This window comes from Schistocerca gregaria, chromosome 8, assembly GCF_023897955.1.
Source record: "Schistocerca gregaria isolate iqSchGreg1 chromosome 8, iqSchGreg1.2, whole genome shotgun sequence".
NCBI lineage: Eukaryota > Metazoa > Arthropoda > Insecta > Orthoptera > Acrididae > Schistocerca > Schistocerca gregaria.
This window is the reverse complement of record NC_064927.1, coordinates 260,268,175-260,292,454: the sequence shown is the minus strand read 5'-3', so window position 1 is coordinate 260,292,454 and position 24,280 is coordinate 260,268,175. Positions and strand designations below refer to the sequence as shown.

The 24,280-nt window shown below is 37.8% G+C and overlaps 1 protein-coding gene across 2 annotated transcripts; it reads right to left on the bottom strand.

Annotated features, from left to right (window-relative positions):
- Positions 1–5,173: 5,173 nt before the first annotated feature.
- Positions 5,174–23,905, bottom strand: LOC126284975 (alpha-tocopherol transfer protein-like). 2 transcript variants are annotated; one of them, XM_049984253.1, is made up of 7 exons: positions 22,661–23,905; positions 20,464–20,598; positions 17,624–17,780; positions 13,813–14,065; positions 13,411–13,521; positions 13,179–13,284; positions 5,174–5,630 (listed from the first exon to the last, which is right to left on the bottom strand). In XM_049984253.1, the coding sequence occupies exons 2-7, from the start codon at positions 20,540–20,542 to the stop codon at positions 5,476–5,478; spliced, it is 861 nt and encodes a 286-aa protein (XP_049840210.1). In that variant the 5' UTR covers positions 20,543–20,598; positions 22,661–23,905; the 3' UTR covers positions 5,174–5,475. The 2 variants fall into 2 exon arrangements, with proteins under 2 accessions (XP_049840210.1, XP_049840211.1); XM_049984254.1 differs by having other exon boundaries at positions 22,629–22,763.
- Positions 23,906–24,280: the final 375 nt, after the last annotated feature.

Genomic DNA, 24,280 nt, shown 5'->3' with positions numbered 1-24,280 from the left:
TCCACGTTTCACTTCCATACAAGGCTACACTCCATACAAATACTTTCAGAAGCGTCTTCCTGACACTCAAATAAATACTCGATGTTAACAAATTTCTCTTCTTCAGAAATGCTTTCCTTGCGACTGCCAGTCTACATTTCATATCCTCTCTACTTCGACCATCATCAGTTATTTTGCTCCCCAAATAGCAAAACTCCTTTACTACTTTAAGTGTCACTTTTCCTAATCTAATTCCCTCACCATCACCCGACTTAACTCGACTACATTCCATAATCCTCGTTTTGCTTTTGTTGATGTTCATCTTATACCCTCCTTTCAAGACACTATCCATTCCATTCAACTACTCTTCCAAGTTCTTTGCTGTCTCTGGTAGAATTACAATATCATCAGTGAACTTCAAAGTTTTATTTCTTCTCCATGGATTTTAATACCTACTCCGAATTTTTCTTTTGTTTCCTTTACTGCTTGCTCAATATACAGATTGAATAACATCGGGGAGAGACTACAACCCTGTGTCACTCCCTTCCCAACCACTGCTTCCCTTTCATGTCCCTCGTCTCTTATAACTGCCATCTGGTTTCTGTACAAATTGTAAATAGCCCTTCGTTCCCTGTATTTTACCCCTGCCACCTTCAGAATTTGAAAGAGCGCATTCCAGTCAACATTATCAAAAGCTTTCTCCAAGTCTACAAATGCTAGAAACGTAGGTTTGTCTTTTCTTAATCTAGCTTCTAAGATAAGTCGTAGAGTCAGTACTGCCTCACGTGTTCCAACATTTCTACAGAATCCAAACTGATCTTCCCCGAGGTCGGCTTCTACTAGTGTTTCCATTCGTCTGTAAAGAATCCGCGTTAGTATTTTCCAGCCGTGACTTATTAAACTGATAGTTCGGTAATTTTCACATTTGTCAATACCTGCTTTCTTTGGTATTGGAATTATTATATTCTTCTTGAAGTCTGAGGATATTTCGCCTGTTTCATACATCTTGCTCACCAGATGGTAGAGTTTCGTCAGGACTGGCTCTCCCAAGGCTGTCAGTAGTTCTAATGGAATGTTGTCTACTCCCGGGGCCTTGTTTCGACTCAGGTCTTTCAGTGCTCTGTCAAACTCTTCGCGCAGTATTATATCTCCCATTTCATCTTCATCTACTTCCTCTTCCGTTTCCATAATATTGTCCTCAAGTACATCCCACTTGTATAGACCCTCTATATACTCCTTCCACCTTCCTGCTTTCCCTTCTTTGCTTAGAACTGGGTTTCCATCTGAGCTTTTGATATTCATATAAGTGGCTCTCTTCTCTCCAAAAGTCTCTTTAATTTTCCTGTAGGCTGTATCTATCTTACCCCTTGTGATATTAGCCTCTACATCCGTACATTTGTCCTCTAGCCATGCCTGCTTAGCCATTTTGCACTTCCTGTCGGTCTCATTTTTGAGACGTTTGTATTCCTTTTTGCCTGCTTTATTTACTGCATTTTTATATTTTCTCCTTTCATCAATTAAATTCAGTATTTCTTCTGTCACCCAAGGATTTCTACCAGCCCTGGTCTTTTTACCTACTTGATCCTCTGCTGCCTTCACTACTTCATCCCTCAAAGCTACCCATTCTTCTTCTACTGTATTTCTTTCCCCCATTCCTGACAATTGTTCCCTTATGCTCTCCCTGAAACTCTGTACAACCTCTGGTTTAGTCAGTTTATCCAGGTCCCATCTTCTTAAATTCCCACCTTTTTGCAGTTTCTTCAATTTTAATCTACAGGTCACAACCAATAGATTGTTGTCAGAATCCGCATCTGCCCCTGGAAATGTCTTACAATTTAAAAACTGGTTCCTAAATCTCTGTCTTAATCTATCTGATACCTTTTAGTATCTCCAGGATTCTTCCATGTATACAACGTTATTTTATGAATCTTGAACCAAGTGTTAGCTATGATTAAGTTATGCTCTATGCAAAATTCTACCAGGCGGCTTCCGCTTTCATTTCTAAGCCCTAATCCATATTCACCTACTATGTTTCCTTCTCTCCCTTTTCCTACTTAAGAATTCCAATCACCCATGACTATTAAATTTTCGTCTCCCTTCACAATCGGAATAATTTCTTTAATTTCATTATACATTTCTTCAATTTCTTCTTCTTTCTTAATATAATTATAAAAATACACAAAAGTGCTTCCTACACAAGTCCATAAAATTTTTGAATGCCATACCCCAACATATCAGGTATCGTCCAGTTCAACAATTCAAAAAAATTTAAAAAAAATTCTTACTGAGCTCGGCATTGATGAAACTGATGAATTTTTAAGAGAGGCAAAGAATATGGTATGACTACACCTAAATTTACTATGCAATATCAATTTGTTCTCTTCTCTGTTTTGTATTTGTGTGAAGGTGCTATAATTATTTGTGTAATATTTATATTGTGTAATATTTTTCTTGTTTTGGAATTATTTGTGTAACATTTATACTGTGTAATATTGACTTTCGTAATGCCTCAGATGATCTCTGAGGTCACTACAACAATAAAAATCAAATCAAATCAAAGAGGCACTGCAGGTGACGTCGTGCTGTAAGCAAAGGCACTCTCGTCGGTGGTTTGCTGCCATCTGCCATAGTCCATTAACCCCAGATTTCGCCACACTGTCCTAACGGATACTTTCTTCGCACATCCCACATTGATTTCTTCGGTTATTTCACGTAGTGTTGTTTGTCTAATAGCATTGACAATTCTACACAAACGCTAATTGCTCCTCAGTCGTACGGGAAGGCCGTCAGCCACTGCGTTGTCCGAGGTGAGAGGTAATGCCTGAAATGTGGTATTTTCTGCACGCCCTTGACACTGTGGAATACTGAATTCCCTAATTATTTCCGGAATGGAATGTCCCAAGTGTCTAGCTCCAGCTATCATTCCTCGTCCAGTGTCTGTTAATTCCGGTTGTGCCGGCATAATCACACCGGAAACCTATTCACATGAATCATCTGAGTACAATTAACAGCTCCGTCAGTGCATTGCCAGTTAATATATTGTGTACGCGATACTACCGCAATCTACACTCCTGGAAATTGAAATAAGAACACCGTGAATTCATTGTCCCAGGAAGGGGAAACTTTATTGACACATTCCTGGAGTCAGATACATCACATGATCACACTGACAGAACCACATGCACATAGACACAGGCAACAGAGCATGCACAATGTCGGCACTAGTACAGTGTATATCCACCTTTCGCAGCAATGCAGGCTGCTATTCTCCCATGGAGACGATCGTAGAGATGCTGAATGTAGTCCTGTGGAACGGCTTGCCATGCCATTTCCACCTGGCGCCTCAGTTTGACCAGCGTTCGTGCTGGACGTGCAGATCGCGTGAGCCGACGTTTCATCCAGTCCCAAACATGCTCAATGGGGGACAGATCCGGAGATCTTGCTGGCCAGGGTAGTTGACTTACACCTTCTAGAGCACGTTGGGTGGCACGGGATACATGCGGACGTGCATTGTCCTGTTGGAACAGCAAGTTCCCTTGCCGGTCTAGGAATGGTAGAACGATGGGTTCGATGACGGTTTGGATGTACCGTGCACTATTCAGTGTCCTCTCGACGATCACCAGAGGTGTACGGCCAGTGTAGGAGATCGCTCCCCACACCATGATGCCGGGTGTTGTCCCTGTGTGCCTCGGTCGCCTGCAGTCCTGATTGTGGCGCTCACCTGCACAGCGCCAAACACGCATACGACCATCATTGGCACCAAGGCAGAAGCGACTCTCATCGCTGAAGACGACACGTCTCCATTCGTCCCTCCATTCACGCCTGTCGCGACACCACTGGAGGCGGCCTGCACGATGTTGGGGCTTTAGCGGAAGACGGCCTAACGGTGTGCTGGACCGTAGCTCAGCTTCATGGAGACGGTTGCGAATGGTCCTCGCCGATACCCCAGGAGCAACAGTGTCCCTAATTTGCTGGGAAGTGGCGGTGCGGTCCCCTACGGCACTGCGTAGGATCCTACGGTCTTGGCGTGCATCCGTGCGTCGCTGCGGTCCGGTCCCAGGTCGACGGGCACGTGCACCTTCCGCCGACCACTGGCGACAACATCGATGTACTGTGGAGACCTCACGCCCCACGTGTTGAGCAATTCGGCGGTACATCCACCCGGCCTCCCGCATGCCCACTATACGCCCTCGCTCAAAGTCCGTCAACTGCACATACGGTTCACGTCCACGCTGTCGCGGCATGCTACCAGTGTTAAAGACTGCGATGGAGCTCCGTATGCCACGGCAAACTAGCTGACACTGACGGCGGCGGTGCACAAATGCTGCGCAGCTAGCGCCATTCGACGGCCAACACCGCGGTTCGTGGTGTGTCTGCTGTGCCGTGCGTGTGATCATTGCTTGTATAGTCCTCTCGCAGTGTCCGGAGCAAGTATGGTGGGTCTGACACACCGGTGTCAATGTGTTCTTTTTTCCATTTCCAGGAGTGTATATATGCGCATATAGCTATCCCATGACTTTTGTCACCTTAGTGTAGTTACGTTCCACACTGCCGTGTAACATGCTACAATTCGAGCCCTCTAGCACAGAGAGCTACAAATATGTAGACAAGAAGAATAAAGATGTAGAATGTTAATAACGTTGTTTTATTTAAAAAGCCTTAAGAGTTTTCACACATAAAAATTCGGAGACATTGTTCTCTCTCTCTCCCTCTCCATTTTTTTCGATGGTGAGGGGTTCTCATCCTGCCATCTATTTACGTTTGACACAAAGTGTATTTGATGATAACAACCGGACAAGCATCCTCTTTTTGCTGTAAAACGTAAGTCACATACAGAATAATGTATTATAAACGAAAATATTAATTCTAATTGTAACAGGAGACTTCAGACGCCCATTTTTTCCAAAAATACACGGATAATCTGCCATCTAGATAATCCACACACGGACAGTCGAAGCTTACTGTGCATCCACTGGCCAACAATTTAGGCTAAGAGAAACTGTTACCCCTCATGATGAAGGGGCTTCATAGCGAATTAAATATTAATTAGCGTCTAGAGTGCAGAATTCTATTAATTATTGAAACTGAAACCAAATAATCGTTATCACTGCGATGAGAAACATTTTCGTTTGTGAGGAGAGAAGGAAATCTCGAGGTGAATTTGACTGGTCGTTCTGAAGTCAATGCAGCATGATTTCAGGTATATGTTATGTATTGTAGTATCATGGTAGCTCTTTTACATGGTAATCTTTACAAACAGAGAGTGTCGCATCTTCATTTACACTACTGTCAGTTGAACGAACAGTGAATGTAGACTGCATAGTGAATATCGTAGATGTTTTCCCTTTTTTATATAAATGGGACATATCAGTCCCATTTCTGAATACAGTCTGCAAGCTTTTCTTGCTCCTGTTGTATAAAAAGAGTGCACGCATCTTGCGAAGTCTGGACAGGAGCTCACTGGCTGCTGACTCATTCTCTGCACCCGCAGACTTCTCAGTCGATGGACAACTTCTTGAAGGAGCCTTCTGCACCGAAGAGGTCTCCCTGCGTCTTCAGCTTGCCTTGCCTCTTGCTCTCGTCCACTCTCCATTTCGACTCTGCCTCCACATAACTTCCTCCTGTCTTAGTCACCAGCTCTCGCATTTCGCCTGCAACAAATTTTACATTTACATATTCTTGTTACATGTTTCTGAATGATTTTGCAAGTAAAGAGAACACGTGCAACAGAACAGACGTGTAGAAATCAAAGTTATTATCACTGAAATGTAACCTGTCATTTCTCATACTCTATTGTTATGACAGTGTGAAGTGAAGTGTATGTGGCACAGAGGAATCATAGAGAGCCCATACCCTCGTGATCAGCGACACAACTATTCAGCGATATGCAGCTTACTCATTTTTTAGATATTATTTTACTTCCTTATATTTCTTCCGTACGAAGGTAACGTCTAATGAAATGTTTTATGACTAATTTAATTACTAATATGTAATACATCATGATTTTTTAAGCATCATCCAAGCAACATAATCAGTATGACTTAAGATTCTGAAACTATCCGTCAGACTTGACTCTTAAAAGTTTCCAAGAAAACATCGTAAAACTGAAATATAAACTTTGGATCAAAATTCACTTAGGCCATGCACATACTGAAACTGATCAAGTGATCAGAGTGCTCTCGCCTTTACTAACCGGAGAGAGCAAGGAAACTACAGTCACATATTTTTGTCATTGCTCTTATGACCAGCAAGTAGAAGTGACTGTTGCCCAGCATTGCAGACTCTCTCAAAATGGATCATAAATTACCATTTACAGCTCACATGAAAAACTAAATTGCACCTTATTATAAACTTAAAGAGTTTCAACTTCAGGATATGAAAAACTTCAACAGGCACACAATAATTCTGTGCCACACAGAAGGCAGTAAAATTTTTGTTTACATCAACTAGGAAAATATCTTTTGTTACATCAGCTGGGAAATCTGAATTTACTACAGATTGAATGGTGGAATTTGCAAATCTTACACTGCAACATTTGATGGATGAAAGTGAGAATATTGGCGTATCGTAATGACTTAAAAATTTGAACACGCATGAAAACTTTACCAATGCATGGCAGACAAACATACTGCAAAAATTCACCGCATGTGAAGGTAAAATTAGTGAAAGCACGGTAAAAATATTATCGCAAAAACAACACCACATGAGCTAGATTAGCATTAACCTTAATTCAAGACACAGCTTCTTACTTTGTGAGTATTCTGGTTGTTCGATTGTTTCAGTGACCGGCCTACACTGTTGATAAGCATCACCCTCCGGTGTGGCCTTGATCAAATTGTTGACACCATTTCATTACAGTTGGACGCATTTGGTTCATACCCCACCAGAATGCCATGGTGAATCTGTGTGCAATTTAGAAGTTTTGCCCACAAGAATCGTTTTGTCCGAAATATTCAACTATGGAACAAGTTTCCAGTTTCACTCCCACACTATGACACACCTGTTATCCATACCACAGTAGAATTATATCCACAGAAAACCCAGACCATGTACAATGTATACTCCGCTAGGCACCAAGCGGTGTGTGGAGGAGGGCATTATTCGCGCCAAAGTCATATTTCCCTCCCTCTGTTCCACTCGCGGATCGAACGAGGGAAAAACGACTGTCTGAACGCCTCAGTACGAGCTCTAATTTCACGTATCTTTGAATGGTGATCATTGCGAGATTTGAAAGTTGGTGGAAACAATATATGCTCTACATCCTCGACAAAGATCGGATTTTGGAATTTAGTCAGCAGCTCCTTCCGTTTAGCGCGCCGTCAGTCTGCAAGTGTGTCCAATTTCAAACTTTCTATGAGATTTGTAACTCTGTCGCGATGGCTAAATGTACCAGCCACGAATCTTGCCGCTCTTCTTTGGACCCTCTCAATCTCTTGAGTCAGGCCCAACTGGTAAGGGTCCCATACAAACGAACAGTGCTGTAAGACTGGACGAACTAGAGTACTGCAAGCAATTTCCTTTGTGGAAGGGCTGCATCGCTTCAGGATGCTACCAGTAAACCGCAGTCCAGAGTTCGCCTTACCCGTTACTTGTGCAATCTGACCATTCCATTTGAGATCATTTCGAATAATCACACCCAGATACTTGACAGATGTTACCACTTCCAAAGACTGGGCATTTATTTTGTACTCATACATTAATGGGGATTTTCGCTTTGTTATACGCAGTAGGTTACACACACTAATATTAAGCGATAACTGCCAGTCATTGCACCACTCATTTATTGTCTGCAAATCGTCATTGATTTGTTCACAACTTTCGTGTGATACTACTTTCCTGTAGACTACAGCATCATCGGCAAACAGTCTAATGCCGCTGTTAATGCCATGAACCAGATCATTTATATAAATCGTAAAAAGCAGCGGACCTATTACGCTGCCCTGGGGCACACCTGATGTTACGCTTATTTCTGTTCAAGTCTCCCCATTCAGGACGAAATACTGCTCTCTGTCTGTTAGAAAACTTTCTATCCAACTGTATATGTCATCGGATAGACCGTAAGCGCGCACTTTTTGGAGTAAGCTACGGTGCGGAACTGATTCGAACGTCATTCGAAAGTCGAGGAATTGGCATCAACCTGGGAGCCGATATCGAGAGCTTGCTGTAAATCATGCACAAAGAGGACCAGCTATGTCTGGCATGACCGCTGTTTCCTAAAACCGTGCTGGTTTCTGCAGGTCATTATGTCTGAACACTAAATATGTTCTACGTCTCTACAACAAATCGATGTCAGTGAAATTGGCCGGTAATTATGTGCATCCGATTTTCTACCCTTTTTATAGATTGCTATGACCTGGGACTTCTTCCAGTCCCGAGGAACTTCCCGCTGTTCCAGTGATCTCTGATAGACGATGGATAAGAATGGTGCAATATTTGTAGCATAGCCGATATAAAATCTTAAGGGGATACCGTCTGGATCAGATGCTTTCCTGGCGTCTAAGGATTTTAACTGTTTTACAATCCCAGATACACTGAACACTATGTCATTCATCCTTGCGTTTGTTCGATATTTGAAAGGGGGAATGGTGCTGCAGTCCTCTACCGTAAACGAGTTTTTGAAAGCTAGGTTTACAGTTCCGGCCTTCTGTTTATCATCATCCGTTACCTTAACTGTACTGTCAGCAAAAGAAGGTATTGAATTATTTGTAGCGTTCATAGATTTTACGTACGACCAAAATTTTTTGGGGTTATTTTTAGAATCTGTAGATAAAATATTGCTTTCAAATTCGTTAAAAGAGTCTCTCATTGTTCTTCTGACAGCTGCTTTCATTTCGCATAATTTCTGTTTGTCAGCGGGCCAGTGACTACGTTTAAAACGACTGTGCAAAATTCTGTGCTTTCTCAGCAACTTTCTAATACGTTTGTTGAACCAAAGTGGATCCTTTCCCTTCCCTATATTTTTGGTAGGCACATATTTCTCTAGCACGTTGTGGACAATTCCTTCAAATTCCGGCCAAAGATGCTCAATATCTTTACGTCCCGAGGTGCATGCTTGGAGCTGACAATGAAGATATTCATTAATGACACTTTTATTTTCTTTCCCAAACAAGAAAACTGTACGTCTCCACTGACATAGAAGCCACAACGACATTATGGTCGCTAATACCTTCTTCTAGATTAACTTCCTCAAAAAGATCATGTCTGTGTGTCACAATATATCTAATATGTTCTCGTCCCGAGTTGGTTTTCTAACCAATTGCTTAAGGTTGTATGTTGAGAGTGCCCCTAGAATAACTTCTCACGAGTCTTTGCTTCTGCCCCCTGTGATAACCGTGTAATTTTCTCAGTCAATGGATGCCGGATTAAGGCCTCCGACTATAACTACCTAATAGAACATTTGGATATTTATTTCCTATGTACCAGTACCCAAGACTTTCTCTGAAACGTTCTGCGATGTTTGTTGCAGATGCTGGTGGTCTATAAAAACATCCTAATACAATGGTCACGCCTTGTCTGATTGATAGATTTATCCAGACTTTTTCACAGTGTCACCCAGTATCGATCTCAATTGCATTTAAACAGCTTTTAGCTGCAATGAACACACCACCTCCCATAGCACCAGTCCTATCCTTCGTAAACATTGTCCAGTCCTAGTTAAAAATTTCGCTGCTATTTATGTCTGGCTTCAACCAGCTTTCAGAACCTAATACAATATTGGCATAACTACTGTTTATTTCGGAGAGTAACTCAGGGATCTTGCTACAGACATTTCGACAATTTACTAACATGAGATTTAGCATATTTAAATCCTTTGGAATTACCTGTTTAGATGTACTAACAATTTTTACAGTTGGCACACCCATATCAGTGTCATGAACTTGTAATTGTTCAGGCCTTTTTACTTAAGGGAAGTTTAATCGAACAATAATGGGACATATTAGCCTGTTAACATGCACGACATTCCATTTTCTTATGTTAAGAGTTCATATCAGCAGTTCCTTAAGCTGAGAAATTGAAGAAAGAATGCATGGTAAATACACATATTAAATCACGCTGAAGACATTCTGCTGTTTGCTGATACTATAGATAATATTTAACCACTTGTGAAAGGACATACTAGGCAAAGCCTGAAAATAGGCTTGGAAATGAGTTAGAACATGATAAAAATTATACAGGGTGACTCAAAATTCCTATTGCAGTTTTCTAAGTGTTGGAGAGGGGACTTGGTAGATGAAGGTTTGATATGGAAGCCATGTCCACAAATGTGCCACTTGGATATAAAGTAAGTTTGAAGATTGAGACACTTCAAATCTTCCTCTTCACAGCACACACACAGTGTAGACAATGGGCCCCAATCTATGTGGTGTAGGAGCATGTGTGATAGGCAACATTTTGAGTACTTGTCCTCATGATTTCTTCTATGTCACAAAGGATGTCCTCTCCAAAGTCAAGAGTGCAGCACATGTGTGGAACACCACAGCCAACCTTCCTAGTTTCAAAAGTACCAATTTCTCACAACTGTTGTTGTAGCTGGATGAAGCTGTTGTGTGATGTCATAATTACAACAGGAACTACAGTGCCCTTTTCTCAGCTTATGTGTGTACAATGAAGTTTGAGATTTGAAAGAAATCCAGACTTCAAATTTATTTTATATCCAAATGGTACATTTCCAGGCAAGGATTCCTTAACAAAACTTCATCTGCTAAGTCCCCTCTCCAACCTCTAGAAACCTGCAATACCCTGTACTGGGTAGTGAACAAACTGAAAATGATTTTCTTTTCCTTAGTGCTACTGAAGACGAGACAGACATCAGAAATTGCTTTTGGTCTGCATTATCAGTAGTGGAGATACGTATGTCAAGGATAACTGGGAGAGGAAGGAAAACAATCAAATGGGCCAGGGAGTGCAAGAGGTAATTATGAACATGAAATGGTGGTGACCTGATCATGAAGCCATGCAAATAGGTAGTAAATGAAAATACTTTTCCTGAATTCAAGAAATTAGAAAATGATACAATGACAACTTAGTGGAACTGGGTGGATAGCATTGTAAAACATCTGGGGGGGCAATGTGGACATGTGTAGTTGAAGAATGCAAAATTCTGAAAGAGACCTGGGTATATGCAGCAACAGGTGTCAAATGGATGTCGCTGATGATGTTGGCCTTGCAATATTTGCAGCAAACAACAGTGTCTGCAGGTCTTTCCATATTTCACAACAGTTTTCTAATGAAAACCCCCCTTCCACCCCCTCCCCATCCCTCCTTTTATGCTTATAACTGCAATATCCTCGACTAGTCTCGAAGAACTGCTGATATCTGCCATACCACTAATTCATGTAAAGAACAATAATAATTGTATCACACTTCCCTGTGGCTTGCATGCACATACTTTCACCTCTATCGGTTTCTACTCACTGAGAATGACATACGAAGCTCTGTTAAAGCCTTTAGTAAATTACATTTGATCCCAGAAGGAGCTACCGCTAACCAATCTTACAGGCTGTATTAGGAGGTGGAAACACACTGTCATTCATACCCTATGGCAACCTCATTATAGAAACAACAAATTTGTCTTTAGTGCAGCTTTGCCATCTGGTTTGCAATCTCTAAGGTGGGATACATGTAATTCAGCACCTTATTTGTCAGCAGCAGGCCACAGCCTTTGTCAGTTTTAATGTTTTGCAGTGACAGCTTCCTGAAGTTGAATATACACCACCAATGAATCCAATATGAGGAGACAAGTTTGTGCCATCCTGGCAAGACATTCACTGTTAAGTTTTCACTACCTTCTAGGTGATTTATTTGCAACTTATATCCAATAGAAGAAAGGAGAAGTGATGCTGTCACTAACAATTTCATTACATGTGTGCAGACAGATGATACTGTCACCAATTTAATTAAGTATGTGTGATAGGGCCACTCTAGTTCTTTATGAACTGTGACTGTTAACTAATGATGATGTAGTGTAACGCAAATTTTTGTCATTGTATGACTGTAGGAGCATAGGGATGACTTAGATAGAATTTCTGTTTGGTGTGGTGAATGGCAGCTTACTCTAAATGTAGAAAAATGTAAGTTAATGTAGATGAGTTTGAAAAAGAATCCAGTAATATTTTAATACAGTGTTAGTCATGTGGTTCTTGACAGGGTTACATTGATTAAATATCTAGACATAACATTGCAAAGTGCTATGAGATAGAATGAGCACATAAGCTTTTGGAATTCAGTCCAGTTCAGGTTAAAGAAAGACACTGAATCAATTCAGAGGTGTGCTGCTAGATTTGTTACCAGACAGTTCGATCAATGCATGAATGTTATGGAGGTGCTTCATGAACTCAGATAGGAATTCCTGCATGGAAGAGAGTATTAAGCAAATTTAGAGGACTAGAATTTGTGACTGACTGCAGAATGATTTTACTGCCACCAATAAACATTTCACGTAAGGACCATAAAGACAAGGGATGAGAAATTAGGACTTGTATGGATGCATGTAGACAGTTATGTTTCCCTCACTCCATTTTTGAGTGGAACAGAAAAGGGAATGACTAGTAGCAGTAAAGGGTACCCTTCACAATGCACCATATGATGGCTTGCAAAGTATGTATGTAGGCACAGATTTAAATGCAGATATTGATCTGAGATGTGATCTGTCACAGCACACTAGTTTTTCCAAATATTGTAGTGACACTAAAGCACAATCATGTGTGTCATAGCAAATATACTCTGAACAAATGCATTAGTGACAGTTTAGGTGAACCATCAATCTAAAGAGCACAGGAACTATAAATCAAAAGAGCTGACTCACAATCCATTTCATTCACTATGATCCCAACTCACTGACTTCATAAAGAAAAACTTTAAAATTCCTAAAGCTAGGTTGTAAGCCACACAGGTACCATTCTATGGTGTAGTTTTTGCATTCTTCACTTCAAAGATTGGTCTGATACAGCTTTCTATGCTACTCTGCCTTGTGCATGTCTTTCTACATCTGCATGAGTGCTGCACCTACATACATTTGAATCTGCTTACTGTAGTCAGAACATGGTCTCCATCTACAGCTTTTTACAAATGAAAATGTTTAAGAAGTGTCCTGCAGCTGTTAACCTTGGTTCAATTCCATAACAGAAAAAATGCAAAACTACAGTTATTCACATCACTTAATTCAGCAACTGAAGTCACAGAATTACTGTTACTCATACCACTTAATTCAGCAACAGATTTCTCTTTGCCACCATAATCGTTTGGCATCCACTCCTTGTTATACACCTTGTAGAAGTCTGCATTATCTGCCTTATGGAAGTACAGCTGTAAAACAAGATTAATCTTAATGCAACCCATCTCTTTTGTGTACTTGTAAAGTGCAACATATTTCCTATAGTGACTTAGTGTTGAAAAATCAAAAGCAAAGGCAAAAAAATTTATTTCACTTACTATTGCGGCCAGTTCCTTATTAAGGAATGGTTTGATAAGCATCATGATCCTGTCAATGATAGATGTTGTGTTGATGACATGTACAGCTTTCATTCTAAGTGGAAAGCCTTCCTATTCAAAGAAAAAGAACATTTGAAAGAAAGCCATATACCAAAGGAAATAACTAAATTATTAACCATAACCTAAAGCTTGTATGGAATTTTGTGGGAGGTACTCCCAGCCAATCATTGCACATGACTATTTACAGTTATTGTGGAATATAAAACGTCTGTCACAGTTTAATTAGGAACTGTTTCACTGATTTACAAAGTGTTTTTAGTATTAAGAAAGTGCTAACTTCTAGAATTTAATATTTACCTGCAAAGTGATATGTTAGTAAAGTGTATTGATGTTAACATATACCTGAACATATACAAAAAATTTCCTGATTGTGTTCACAGATATTCTGGCAATATGTTGAAGAGAAAACCCAGTCTGGTCAAACAGGAAGACATAACCTTCAGCTGTGGGCTCATCCCTTATTATTATTTCAAGACCCAACAGAGCTGCCTTTACAATTTCATCGAAATCAAATTTTGAGGGATCATTATCCTTGAGACGTGTCAAAATCACTGTGTTTCCCTTCTCATCTTTGTGTGGCAGTTTGCAGGCCTCACTGTAAAAAGTCAAATTACACCATAAATCATTATTGTAGCTTACTTTAGAAATAAAAAAATTATGTTCAATAATGTTAGCATTTAATTTTGAGGAAAAAAATCCATTAATATAATATATAGTCCCTTAATGCTGAGTGGTTGGGAAGCTGGGCTGTTGGCTAGAGGATGTGGGTGCAGTGGGATAGTGGATAGTTAGGCCAGGAGAATTACAGGAATGAAGGATATGTAACAAGGATAACTGTCATCTACATAGCTCAGAAAACATGATACAGGTGGGAAGGACCCAGATGGCATATGTCACCAAACAGCCATTGAACTTGAGCATTTTATGATCAACAGAATGTTCCACCACTGGATGTTTAACTCTCCTCTAATCCACAGTGTGACTGTGGCATTCATTCTGGTGGGCAACTGATTGGTAGTCACACCAATGTAAAAATGCTGTGCAGAAATTGCAACAGAGCTCGTATATGACTCAGCTGCTACTACAGGTGGTCCTACCTCTGATAAGATAGGATAAGTTTGTTGCTAGATGATTCTTCTGCAGGTATTTGACCCCTGTGGCAAGAGGTTTGAAGTATAAGTGGCATAGCGATAGACCAGGATATTATGTATGTTGGGTGGTTGGTGGATTACCATTTTAGGAGGGGCTGTATAAACTTTAGCTAATGTTTTCAATATGTAATAAAACTGAAATGACTACTATGAGACAAGGAAAAAGTAAACTGTCCTTTTCATTCTTATCCCATCTGGATGGTCTTCCCTGACCCGGTATTCTGGGCAATTTTTCCAAATTCTCTCCCTTTTCCTAGACCTCACCAGTCCTTTTCCATCACCCCTCTCTCTTCCCCTTTAACCCTTCTACCAGAAGAAGGACCCACTGCCTTCGAAAGCTTGCAAACTGTACTACTTCTTATATGTATGTTCCCCTGGCACCTCTTGGTGAGTAGATTTTTTTATCTATCTAGTTACAGTAACATAATTTTAGCATTATAATTCTTCAGTCAATTGTTTATAGCACTCACCAGACATTGTAAATTATAGGCGCTAGGAACTACTGACTATTAAAGAAAAGAACAGGTTTTAGAACAGAAACTCAGTATTGTGAAAACAAATGATGAAATAGTTGTGATATCCAATTTCAATGTAACAAACAATGTGCAATGCTACAAGAAAGGAAAAAAAAACATTTGAAGAAATAAAAAACACTGAGCTGTATAAACAATGTGCAATGCTACAAGAAAGAAAAAACATATGAAAAAATAAAAAACACTCAGCTTTATAAACCACTCTTTATTTATCACAAAAAGTTTGACTTTAGCCGTTATTTCAATAGAAAATTAAGACAAAAAATGCAACAGTCTTATAATGAGTAGCAGGCATGTATATCTAGTGATTTGAACCATGTTCACAGTTGTATATAAAACAGCTAATACCTCTTATTTCAAAATTTTGATGAAGGAAATTTAACTGACAAAAGCAAGCCATCAAATATGATAAATATTATGCAGTGAAAACAGTTGCTAGGCAGTAACAATTATCTAATACGAATCTCGTAAAAACAGACTTTAATCTTTTAATGTAGCCTGATGATCTGATGTCATTATCTTTTATTTCTTATGGTTAAGGCAAGCCAAGATAATAGATAACTTTGCTAGCATAGTTGAAAAAAAGGAAAAAAGAAACTGAAATGTGATAGTAACATGAAATATTTTAGACTTTGAATGTTAGTTTTAGTGTTAATAACTAAACTGGTGTGTATAAAAGAGTTTTAGGTAATAGCATGCTTCCAAGACTGAAGTATTAGTTTCCATTCAAACCACTAAAAATGTTCCTTTGCAGTATCATTTGCATAGAACCAGGTAGCTCTGCTGGATAATTCTGTTCAAAGCTTCTACATGATTCCAGTTGAACATCTTTGTTATGAACTCAGGAACTTATTACATACTCCATTAATTCATCTAAGTACCCAGTAACATCTATTCACTATATCAATGGGAAGAATGAAAATAAATTCCACCATCAGCGTGTCATACCTTAATTGAAAGCTGAAGATTAAACGTCATGATCGTAGCAAAAGAACCTTGTATATTGTATTAGTTACATAACTGGTGTCTTTGGAATGAACAACAGTGGACTTCAAAAGCATTCCAGTACATTGCATACATAAAAAAACTTATTAAAGTAGAAAATTTAGTTATGTCTGTTGTATGGGTATATGCTTAATTACAGTCTTTTCTACATAAAATGGGGTTTTTGAACTCAGAATAAAAATGTTACGGTAATTTGTGAAAGGAGAGTCTATTAATTCCAGGTTATATTTTAGTTTAAAAATTCTGTCATTTATGAGTCTCCTGTAGGGTCTGTGGACAAACTAAAAAACATTGGCATCAGAAATAAAAGTGCTAATTGCATCTTCAACAAGGATGAAGAACCCATGAATCCATATGTATGTAATGTCTATATCCTGTCTTGCAGTAAAGTTTATCGTTGTTTACTTCAAACTGCTCTAATATTTGAAATGAATAACACTGTAATCAAATTACTCTTCATACCAAAGTAAGAAAAAATAATAAATAAAACAAATAAAAAGCCCTTGAGTTGTATTGTACAAATATACATAATATTCTCATTTGTACAATAAACATTTTTACTGAACTCATAGTCAGACTCATAACCTCAGAAATTGCCTCATAAGAAAGCAGAGACAGAAATTATGCAAAAAATATGTTAGCATGTTCATCTAGTAAGCAAAGAAAGGTAGGCTTACTGTTTATAGGAGAAATAAATAACTCTCATAAGGTTTAATTTCTATTATATAGTGACACTGAGAGATAAGTTTTTTGCTGGGATTCACATAAAACACTTGTCTTAGCTGTCCAAATATTGTTGAGTGTATGCCTCTGATTGGTGTACTCCCCATAACATCAAACAATGTAAACTGCAGCTTGCTACTTACCATAAAGAAGACACATCACATAGCAGACAGGCACAATTAAAAGACATAAAGCTATCGATCACAGTTTTCATCAGTAAAAGAGAGACACACTCCATTCACTCACATTCAAGCAAGCATACCTCACACACACATTATTCCCAACTCCAGCATCTCAGGCCAGATGCTGGAGCTGGTGGTCACGTGCGCATGTGCTTGCTTGTATGTGTGAATGGTGTGTGTCTCTCTTTTAATGATGAAGGCTGTGGCCAAAAGCTTTATGTAAGTGTTTTTTAATTGTGCCTGTTTGCAACTTGGTGTGTCTTCTTAACAGTAAATAGCAATTTGTTTTTTCCTACATCGTTGATATTCCACATAATATCAAATATGATAAATAATCATGGGGAAATGACACATATTTCACCTGTAACTTTAAAATTCATATGTATATTCTTCACAAATGGTAAAGCATAGCATTATTATTGGCAATCTGTGGCGCATTTTGAGACATATTCTGAATCGCTCATATTTGTAACAGTTGCATTCATGGAAATAGTTGGCGGAAAACTTCATCAATTTGAATAGTTCTATCACATCCGAAAACAAAAAAATCAATGCTTACATGACATTCATAGCTGCCTGAACCTTGGGCAACTTTGGGTCTCTGTCTGAAAAAACTTCAGGTGCATGTGTCCTTACTGTGTAGCAGACATCAAGTGCTTGCTTTGCACGTTCAATGCTGTAATAACAGCTGTGCAGGAAAAGCACCAGTTGATCATCTGCAATAGAGAGTACAAATCAGTTTTCAAACAGTAAAAAAGTGGTTCAAATGGCTCTGAGCACTATGGGACTTAACATCTATGGTCATCAGTCCCCTAGAAGCTAGAACTACTTAAACCTAACTAACCTAAGGACATCACACAACACCCAGTCATCATGAGGTAGAGAAAATCCCTGACCCCGCTGGGAATTGAACCCGGGAACCCAGGCATGGGAAGCGAGAACACTACCGCACAATCACGAGCTGCAGACTTTCAAACAGTAAACTTTTTAATTATTGATATAAAGGTGATGTTTGCAACATCAGTTTCAACCAGACCTTTTTGCTGTACAGATGATATTTGCAAATGTTACTTTTGTTGTGAGGTTTGCACTGAATGTCTTAATTTAAAATATTATGTTTTTGAATATTAATCCTGAATTAATTGTATGTATGTTTCTCATTCTCTGTGGCATAACCTTTGTAAGTGTATGTTATTATCGAAGTTAATATACTTGGACTTCAAGATTTTGAGGTATGGATGGTACCACACATCCACTTCAAAGCCACATTTGACACCCAGCAATCATTCCACCATTTGGTTATTTTTAGCATTAAAATGTAGACTTTTTTATCTCTTGTGGTGAGTATCAAATGTGAACACTGTGTTTGTAAAAAAATTTCTGATTTTTTAGACTAGACCAGCATAATGCACATAAATGACATTGTTGTATGTTTTCTTTCTCAGACTTGATCTCTTCCATAAGTGTTGAATTCACTCACAATGTACCACCATTTGTCGAGCTAAGTACCCTTTCCCCCAAATATTATTCATATATGTCACAGTCCTTCAAAAGAGCTCTACTACCCTGACAGTTTGCAAATCTGGATCAGAACGTTCAGCATGGCATTTCTTTTTGATGGATGATTATGATGGCTTGAGACATGGTGACAGAAGTCGGTGTATGTTCATTGTCTGGATATGCTGTGGCCAAGGGATCCATTTACTCTTCCCTTAACTAAAACATGAAGAAAAGGTAGCTGCCTCTTTTTTAAGTTATATCATAAATTTTATATCAGGATAGATATATTTCAGATATTCTGAGAAATCATAAAGTTTTTCCATTCCATTTGGTCACAACATTCAAATATTTTCCACATGTCGATAGAAATAAATTGCTTTAAAAATGACAGAGAGCAGCAATCAGCTGTCATTTCCTTTCTAGCTTTATTAAAGCAGAGCCATATTTCTTAGAGTTCCTTCAAGACTTGAATGAAATGTGACAGGAGCCCAAAATATGGGGGAAGATGTGCTAGACCATGTGTTAAAACTCTAAAATACTGCATTGATAATGGGCAGTTACTACCCAAAATATGGCTCCGCTTAATAAAGCTAAAAAGGAAATGATGACTGATTGCTGCTCTCTGTCATTTTGAAAGTCATATCACAGTCGATGAGTGCATTCCACTTTCCTAATGGAAGGTAATTTGAGAAATACATTGCCTTTAAGGTTCTAGTGCCTTCGCTCATACTGTTCCATATGTAAGTTTGCTACAACTTGATAGCCCTCTCATTAATTTGTGCATAAGATTGTCTGTTAGCCAGGATGTGGTGTTCCTGAAGAGTTTGGCAAATGATAATTGAACTTTTCACCTGTTAGTTATAAAGTGCCATCAATGATGAGGTCATTAGAGATAGAGCACTAGCTTGAATTAAGGAGGAATTGGAAAGGAAATTTGACAGCTTCCAATGTCTGCCTTATGCAATTTCCAGAAACCATGGAAAACTCAAATATAGATGGATTTATGGATGGATTGCAATTTGAGCTACCATTCTACTAGATGTGAGTTGAATATCGTGCTCTTGCACCTCTCACTTGGTCCTAATAGTTCCATTGATTTCAAAGGTGGTAATTTTGTACAGAAGGAAGTAGTAGCAAAAATAACAATAACATTAACAGTCTAGAGCCATAATTAAATGAGGTGCTGAACAAATGCAACAGGGTATGAATGAGGTGTCTGCTGTTCTCCAGTGTTCACTGCAAAGGCTTTTAAGATATTTTTCCAGGTTGTACATGATTGTGTCAGTGCTACACAACTACTGGCCTTAGATGACTTTCTTCCTTATATGCCTGATGAATCTGTTAGCTTTGCAGTTCAACAGATGTTCATATTCCAAGATCCTTAGTGACACCGCGTGACAAGCCTGATGCATGAAACAGATTCATCACATTCTTCCTGATTTCTTTTGTTCACATTTGGCTGTTAGTTATATCATTGGAGAATCACAGTTTTTTTTATTACAATCCAGTGAAACATTAGGTTTGTAGCATTGTCCTTGTAATTTTTTTATGTGTGATTCACAGTATTTTCTGTTACCTACATCCATTATCACCAACGTCTCTATAATGAACACTGTCACCCCTCAACTGCCTGTTTTGTCCGATATCCTACATTTCTTGCCATCATGTTCTCCTCAGTTTTCCATGTTTTCATCTTTCAGGAACTACCCAGTTCGAATTTTTTTAAGCTCACCTTTTCTCTTTCATTTACACACATAGCTAAAGCATTAAGAATAATAATATTTATATTCTTTATTCAGTGGCATAAATTATAGATTCATCAGACCAGTTATACACAGATAAATATGTTTAAATAATTTGCTGTCTATAAAATATATACTAGTTCAGTATGTTGCTCACCTGGAAGAGATGGAAGGTGTGGCTGCTTCTTCAGCCATTCCCGAAGTGCTTCCACATCCTCTTTTTTAACTCCACTCATCTTGGTTTTATTGATTTTACTGTGAAACTGTTATAAAAAGTTTGCCAGAAGTGCACCTGCAACAAAAATATTTCATTGCCCATATAATAATAAATTATGAAGAAATCATTATAACTGTTTTATTGCCATTGTGATGAGTACTATATATATTATTAGCACATTATTCTAGTTCTGTTGCAAAAACCTGTCTTTATCGAAAGACATCTTAAGTATTTTGTACTTCCTGTGCCACAGTTCCGTACAAATTTAGTTTACATGTTACACTACTAGCAACACCATTTGCAAGTGTAATAATAATTCCATAGTCCTACTTGCTGTACAAACTAATTTTACAGGAATATATTTTTCATTGTCTATTTGTCTCAGTTTTCAATGTAAAATGCAATTTGTTTACATGTTTTGGCACAGATATGGCAGTACTTACCTATTCACTGAATATGATTTTCTCAATATAAGTGGTATTGTTAATAGTAATGAAGATGTAGCTATTTTTTCATGTCATACACCTTTTTGTGATGGGAAAATTCAGTGTACTGGTTGTAACATCTCATAACAAATGTACCATTAAAAACTTTGTATTAAAATTTATGCAAACTGAAAATTTCTATATCTGCACAGTAATTGCTAAAAGAAAATTGTGTTTCATGATTTTTCTTTACATCCGTTGGCGAAATTTATTCAATAGAATCACGATTCTAGGAATAGGTTTTTTTTTTAATTTCAGGCTTTATGAATGGAAAAAATCTCAGTCAATGTACCTGTATTATTCATTCTAATATGGGAGGTATCTGAGGTGTTAATTCTTCCATCTTCAAGTTTTACAGGTCAAAACTTTTCAAGCTATTACAGTTACTTATCTAGTCATCTTCAGAACCAAAATCACTAACAATATGATTGGACAATTCTTCCTCAAAAATAACTTAGAATTCTGCGTTGCTTAAAGATTGTATACTATTCAACTTTATTTGCTTCAGATGTGAAGATTCTGATAATCCATTTTTTAATGGCTACAGTTTGTTCCAATGATACAGATCTGTTAATGATTAGTAGGTGTGATACAATTGTGTATGTGAAAAGTATTAAGTTGTATTGTACTTCAGATTACACGTTAAATTCCAGGTTCTCCTAAAGTCAACTTTATAAATTCGTTCAAAGGTCAGAGCATTTCTGTAGGCATTACATTCTTAAAACAAACCTTCAGCCATTCAGTGCTAATGTCCAACTGTATTAACAGTAGTTTACCAATGTTAGTAACTGTATGCCCTTATATATTCAAGCATGGTTATCACCCAATGAAAGTTTGTCAGTTCTAGACAATGTGAGAATCGCTACCAATGAGTTTAGTACTATATACATATATTATACATTGTTTTACAGAACTATAAAAGTAGTCAGTAATATGTACTTCCATCTAAAGTGTACTGTAAAGTATATGAGCTGGTGGGTGAATAAAATTGAATGAACCATCTTTTAGTACAAGAAATACTTTTTTTTTTTTTACAACACTAATCAGTTCAGCTAGTTAAATGTATTAAAATTACTACGAAAATAGGCATACTTTTTCATTAAGGGTGCCATTAAACTTCATTGTGTCTGCCTTGAGTGTGGGCAAATTTTCTGTTCCTCTCTTAAATAAAGATATTTTTTCATACACGTAGCTATTGTCACTTTTCAGGAATAATCAGTGCACTCAAATATTTATTATATATTGTACATCACTCTAGACAAGCAGAAACTGAATTGTACAATTAGAAAAGGCTTCTTGGATCTTTCTACTGACTATTGAAAAACTGGCTTGCAACCTTTTTTATTGTATTATTTCAAGTCACATAAGCTGCCTAACATTTATACCATTTACAAAAGCAAATCAACATGGCTGAATCTCAGTGAGGGTGTATAGTTTAACTTGCTACCATTACAAGAGGTTCATTTCCTGATAAAGTTATTTGCAGACCATAGTGAAAAAGGATGTAAAATTTATGTCCTAGAAATAAATCCAAAATGATACATGAAAAACCATATCCCAATAATTATAAAAAGTAGACATATACTAATCAACTTGCTTAATGTATATCAGTAAATGTACCTGCAGCTATTAGATACAATTATTTGTCTAACCTGTCAGAGCTCCTTCTTTGTGCACAGCTGAAGCAGGACTGCAGCCACAGGCTCACCTGCTAAGCAGAGTCCACTCTTCACTTGGTGCAAGAGATAAGATTCACACCTCTCAAGATTGTAAGCTTAGCTGCCCTTTAATACTTTGCCTCCAGGTCATTGAGTAAAACTACTATTTCATGGGTACACTTGTCCTTGCTAAGCTTCATTCAGGTAAGAGAAAGTGAGAGAAAAAGAGACAGACAGAGAGAGAGAATGTGTAATGCTTTCTGATATAAATTAATGGCTATTCAACCTAATCTGCATTAGAAAGGGATTTAAATTGTGGTATTTGAATTTATGAATGTTAAGTGATATCTGAGTAAGATATTTGGAACTTCCAACATCCATATATTATTGAACTTCCAACATCCATATATTATTAATCTCAGAACTTCACAAAATTCTTTAAGTTGAAATGTGGATAAAATTTGGAAAAATAAGCAAAATATTTTACTTTTTAATTCCTACTGGTTACTGGTGATTTAAAGAGAAATGTATTTGAAAACATTTGTAATGTTTAGAAAGCTACTGCAGTCTATTTCTTTTTTCTTATTGGTATAGATAGTGTTTACTTACATTTGCTAGAAAAGATAATTTTCAGGTCAGTTTTTGACTGACACAAATATTTTTACACTGCAGCAAGTCAGGCCAGTTTATGATTAATCTGCCATTCAGTATTAAACTAAGTTACTTTCAAAAGGCACATAAGTAACAAAACATATTGTATAAGTGCATACAAGTTGCTTGCGAATCAACACTCATTACTTTTTACATGTAAAACACAAAAGGAAGTTACTTCTTGTGATTGTTATCATAATTTTTAGATTTTACTTCCTAGTTTCTGTATTGCTTGTTGGCTTAAAAACCACTGATAAGATTTTTAAAAGAATTTTTGAATGTCATTATGAAAGCTAGAAATAAAAAAAAGATATCTACTCATATAAATATAACTGGAATGAAACTTTGCTTTATTAAATTGTACTCTTTAATCCTTTTCACCCATTTTGTATTCTTTCTTCCTTTCACTAATTTCTGATTACTCAAGTCACTTATCTCTTCATGTGGTTCTGATAATTATTGGAATTCTCCGTTTCTTTTTGTTGGGATGGTTCAGGAGTTTATACTTAGGTTTTTCTAACTGTACGGTACACTATAATGCACACATAAGAAGCAGTATGTAGATTAGCCCTCCACATGAACCCAACCTGTCTGTGAAATAACATTCTTTATCTAGGTTTATCTTTCTTGATTACAGATAACTGTGCTTGAGTGTTATATTTTTCTGTTCCAGAGATTACATGATAAATATGTTATCTTCATCCACAGCAATAGTTGTTATTTTGCTGTTGTTTGAAGCACAGTTACAAGACAGAAACAAGAGATCAAAATGTTCTAAAATTCTTATCACCAGTCCAGCAATATCTACAAGAGCAATAATATATAATATGTTAAATGCATCTCCTACATCCCAGATGGATCTTTAACATGGGCCAATCTGTATATAATGAAATTAAAAAGAAACATGTCTAGTGCTTTGTTTTTCTTATCAAATGTAATTATAGTTTGCATGTGATGTTATAT

Excerpts from the sequence above, each read along its gene's own strand:
- LOC126284975 (XM_049984253.1), bottom strand. The coding sequence starts at position 20,542 with ATGAGTGGAGTTAAAAAAGAGGATGTGGAAGCACTTCGGGAATGGCTG. Across the intron at positions 14,066-17,623 it reads CAGGCAGCTATGAATGTCAT|TGAGGCCTGCAAACTGCCAC; the intron begins GTAAGCATTGAT and ends GACTTTTTACAG. Across the intron at positions 5,631-13,178 it reads ATCTGTTGCTGAATTAAGTG|GCGAAATGCGAGAGCTGGTG; the intron begins GTATGAGTAACA and ends AATTTGTTGCAG.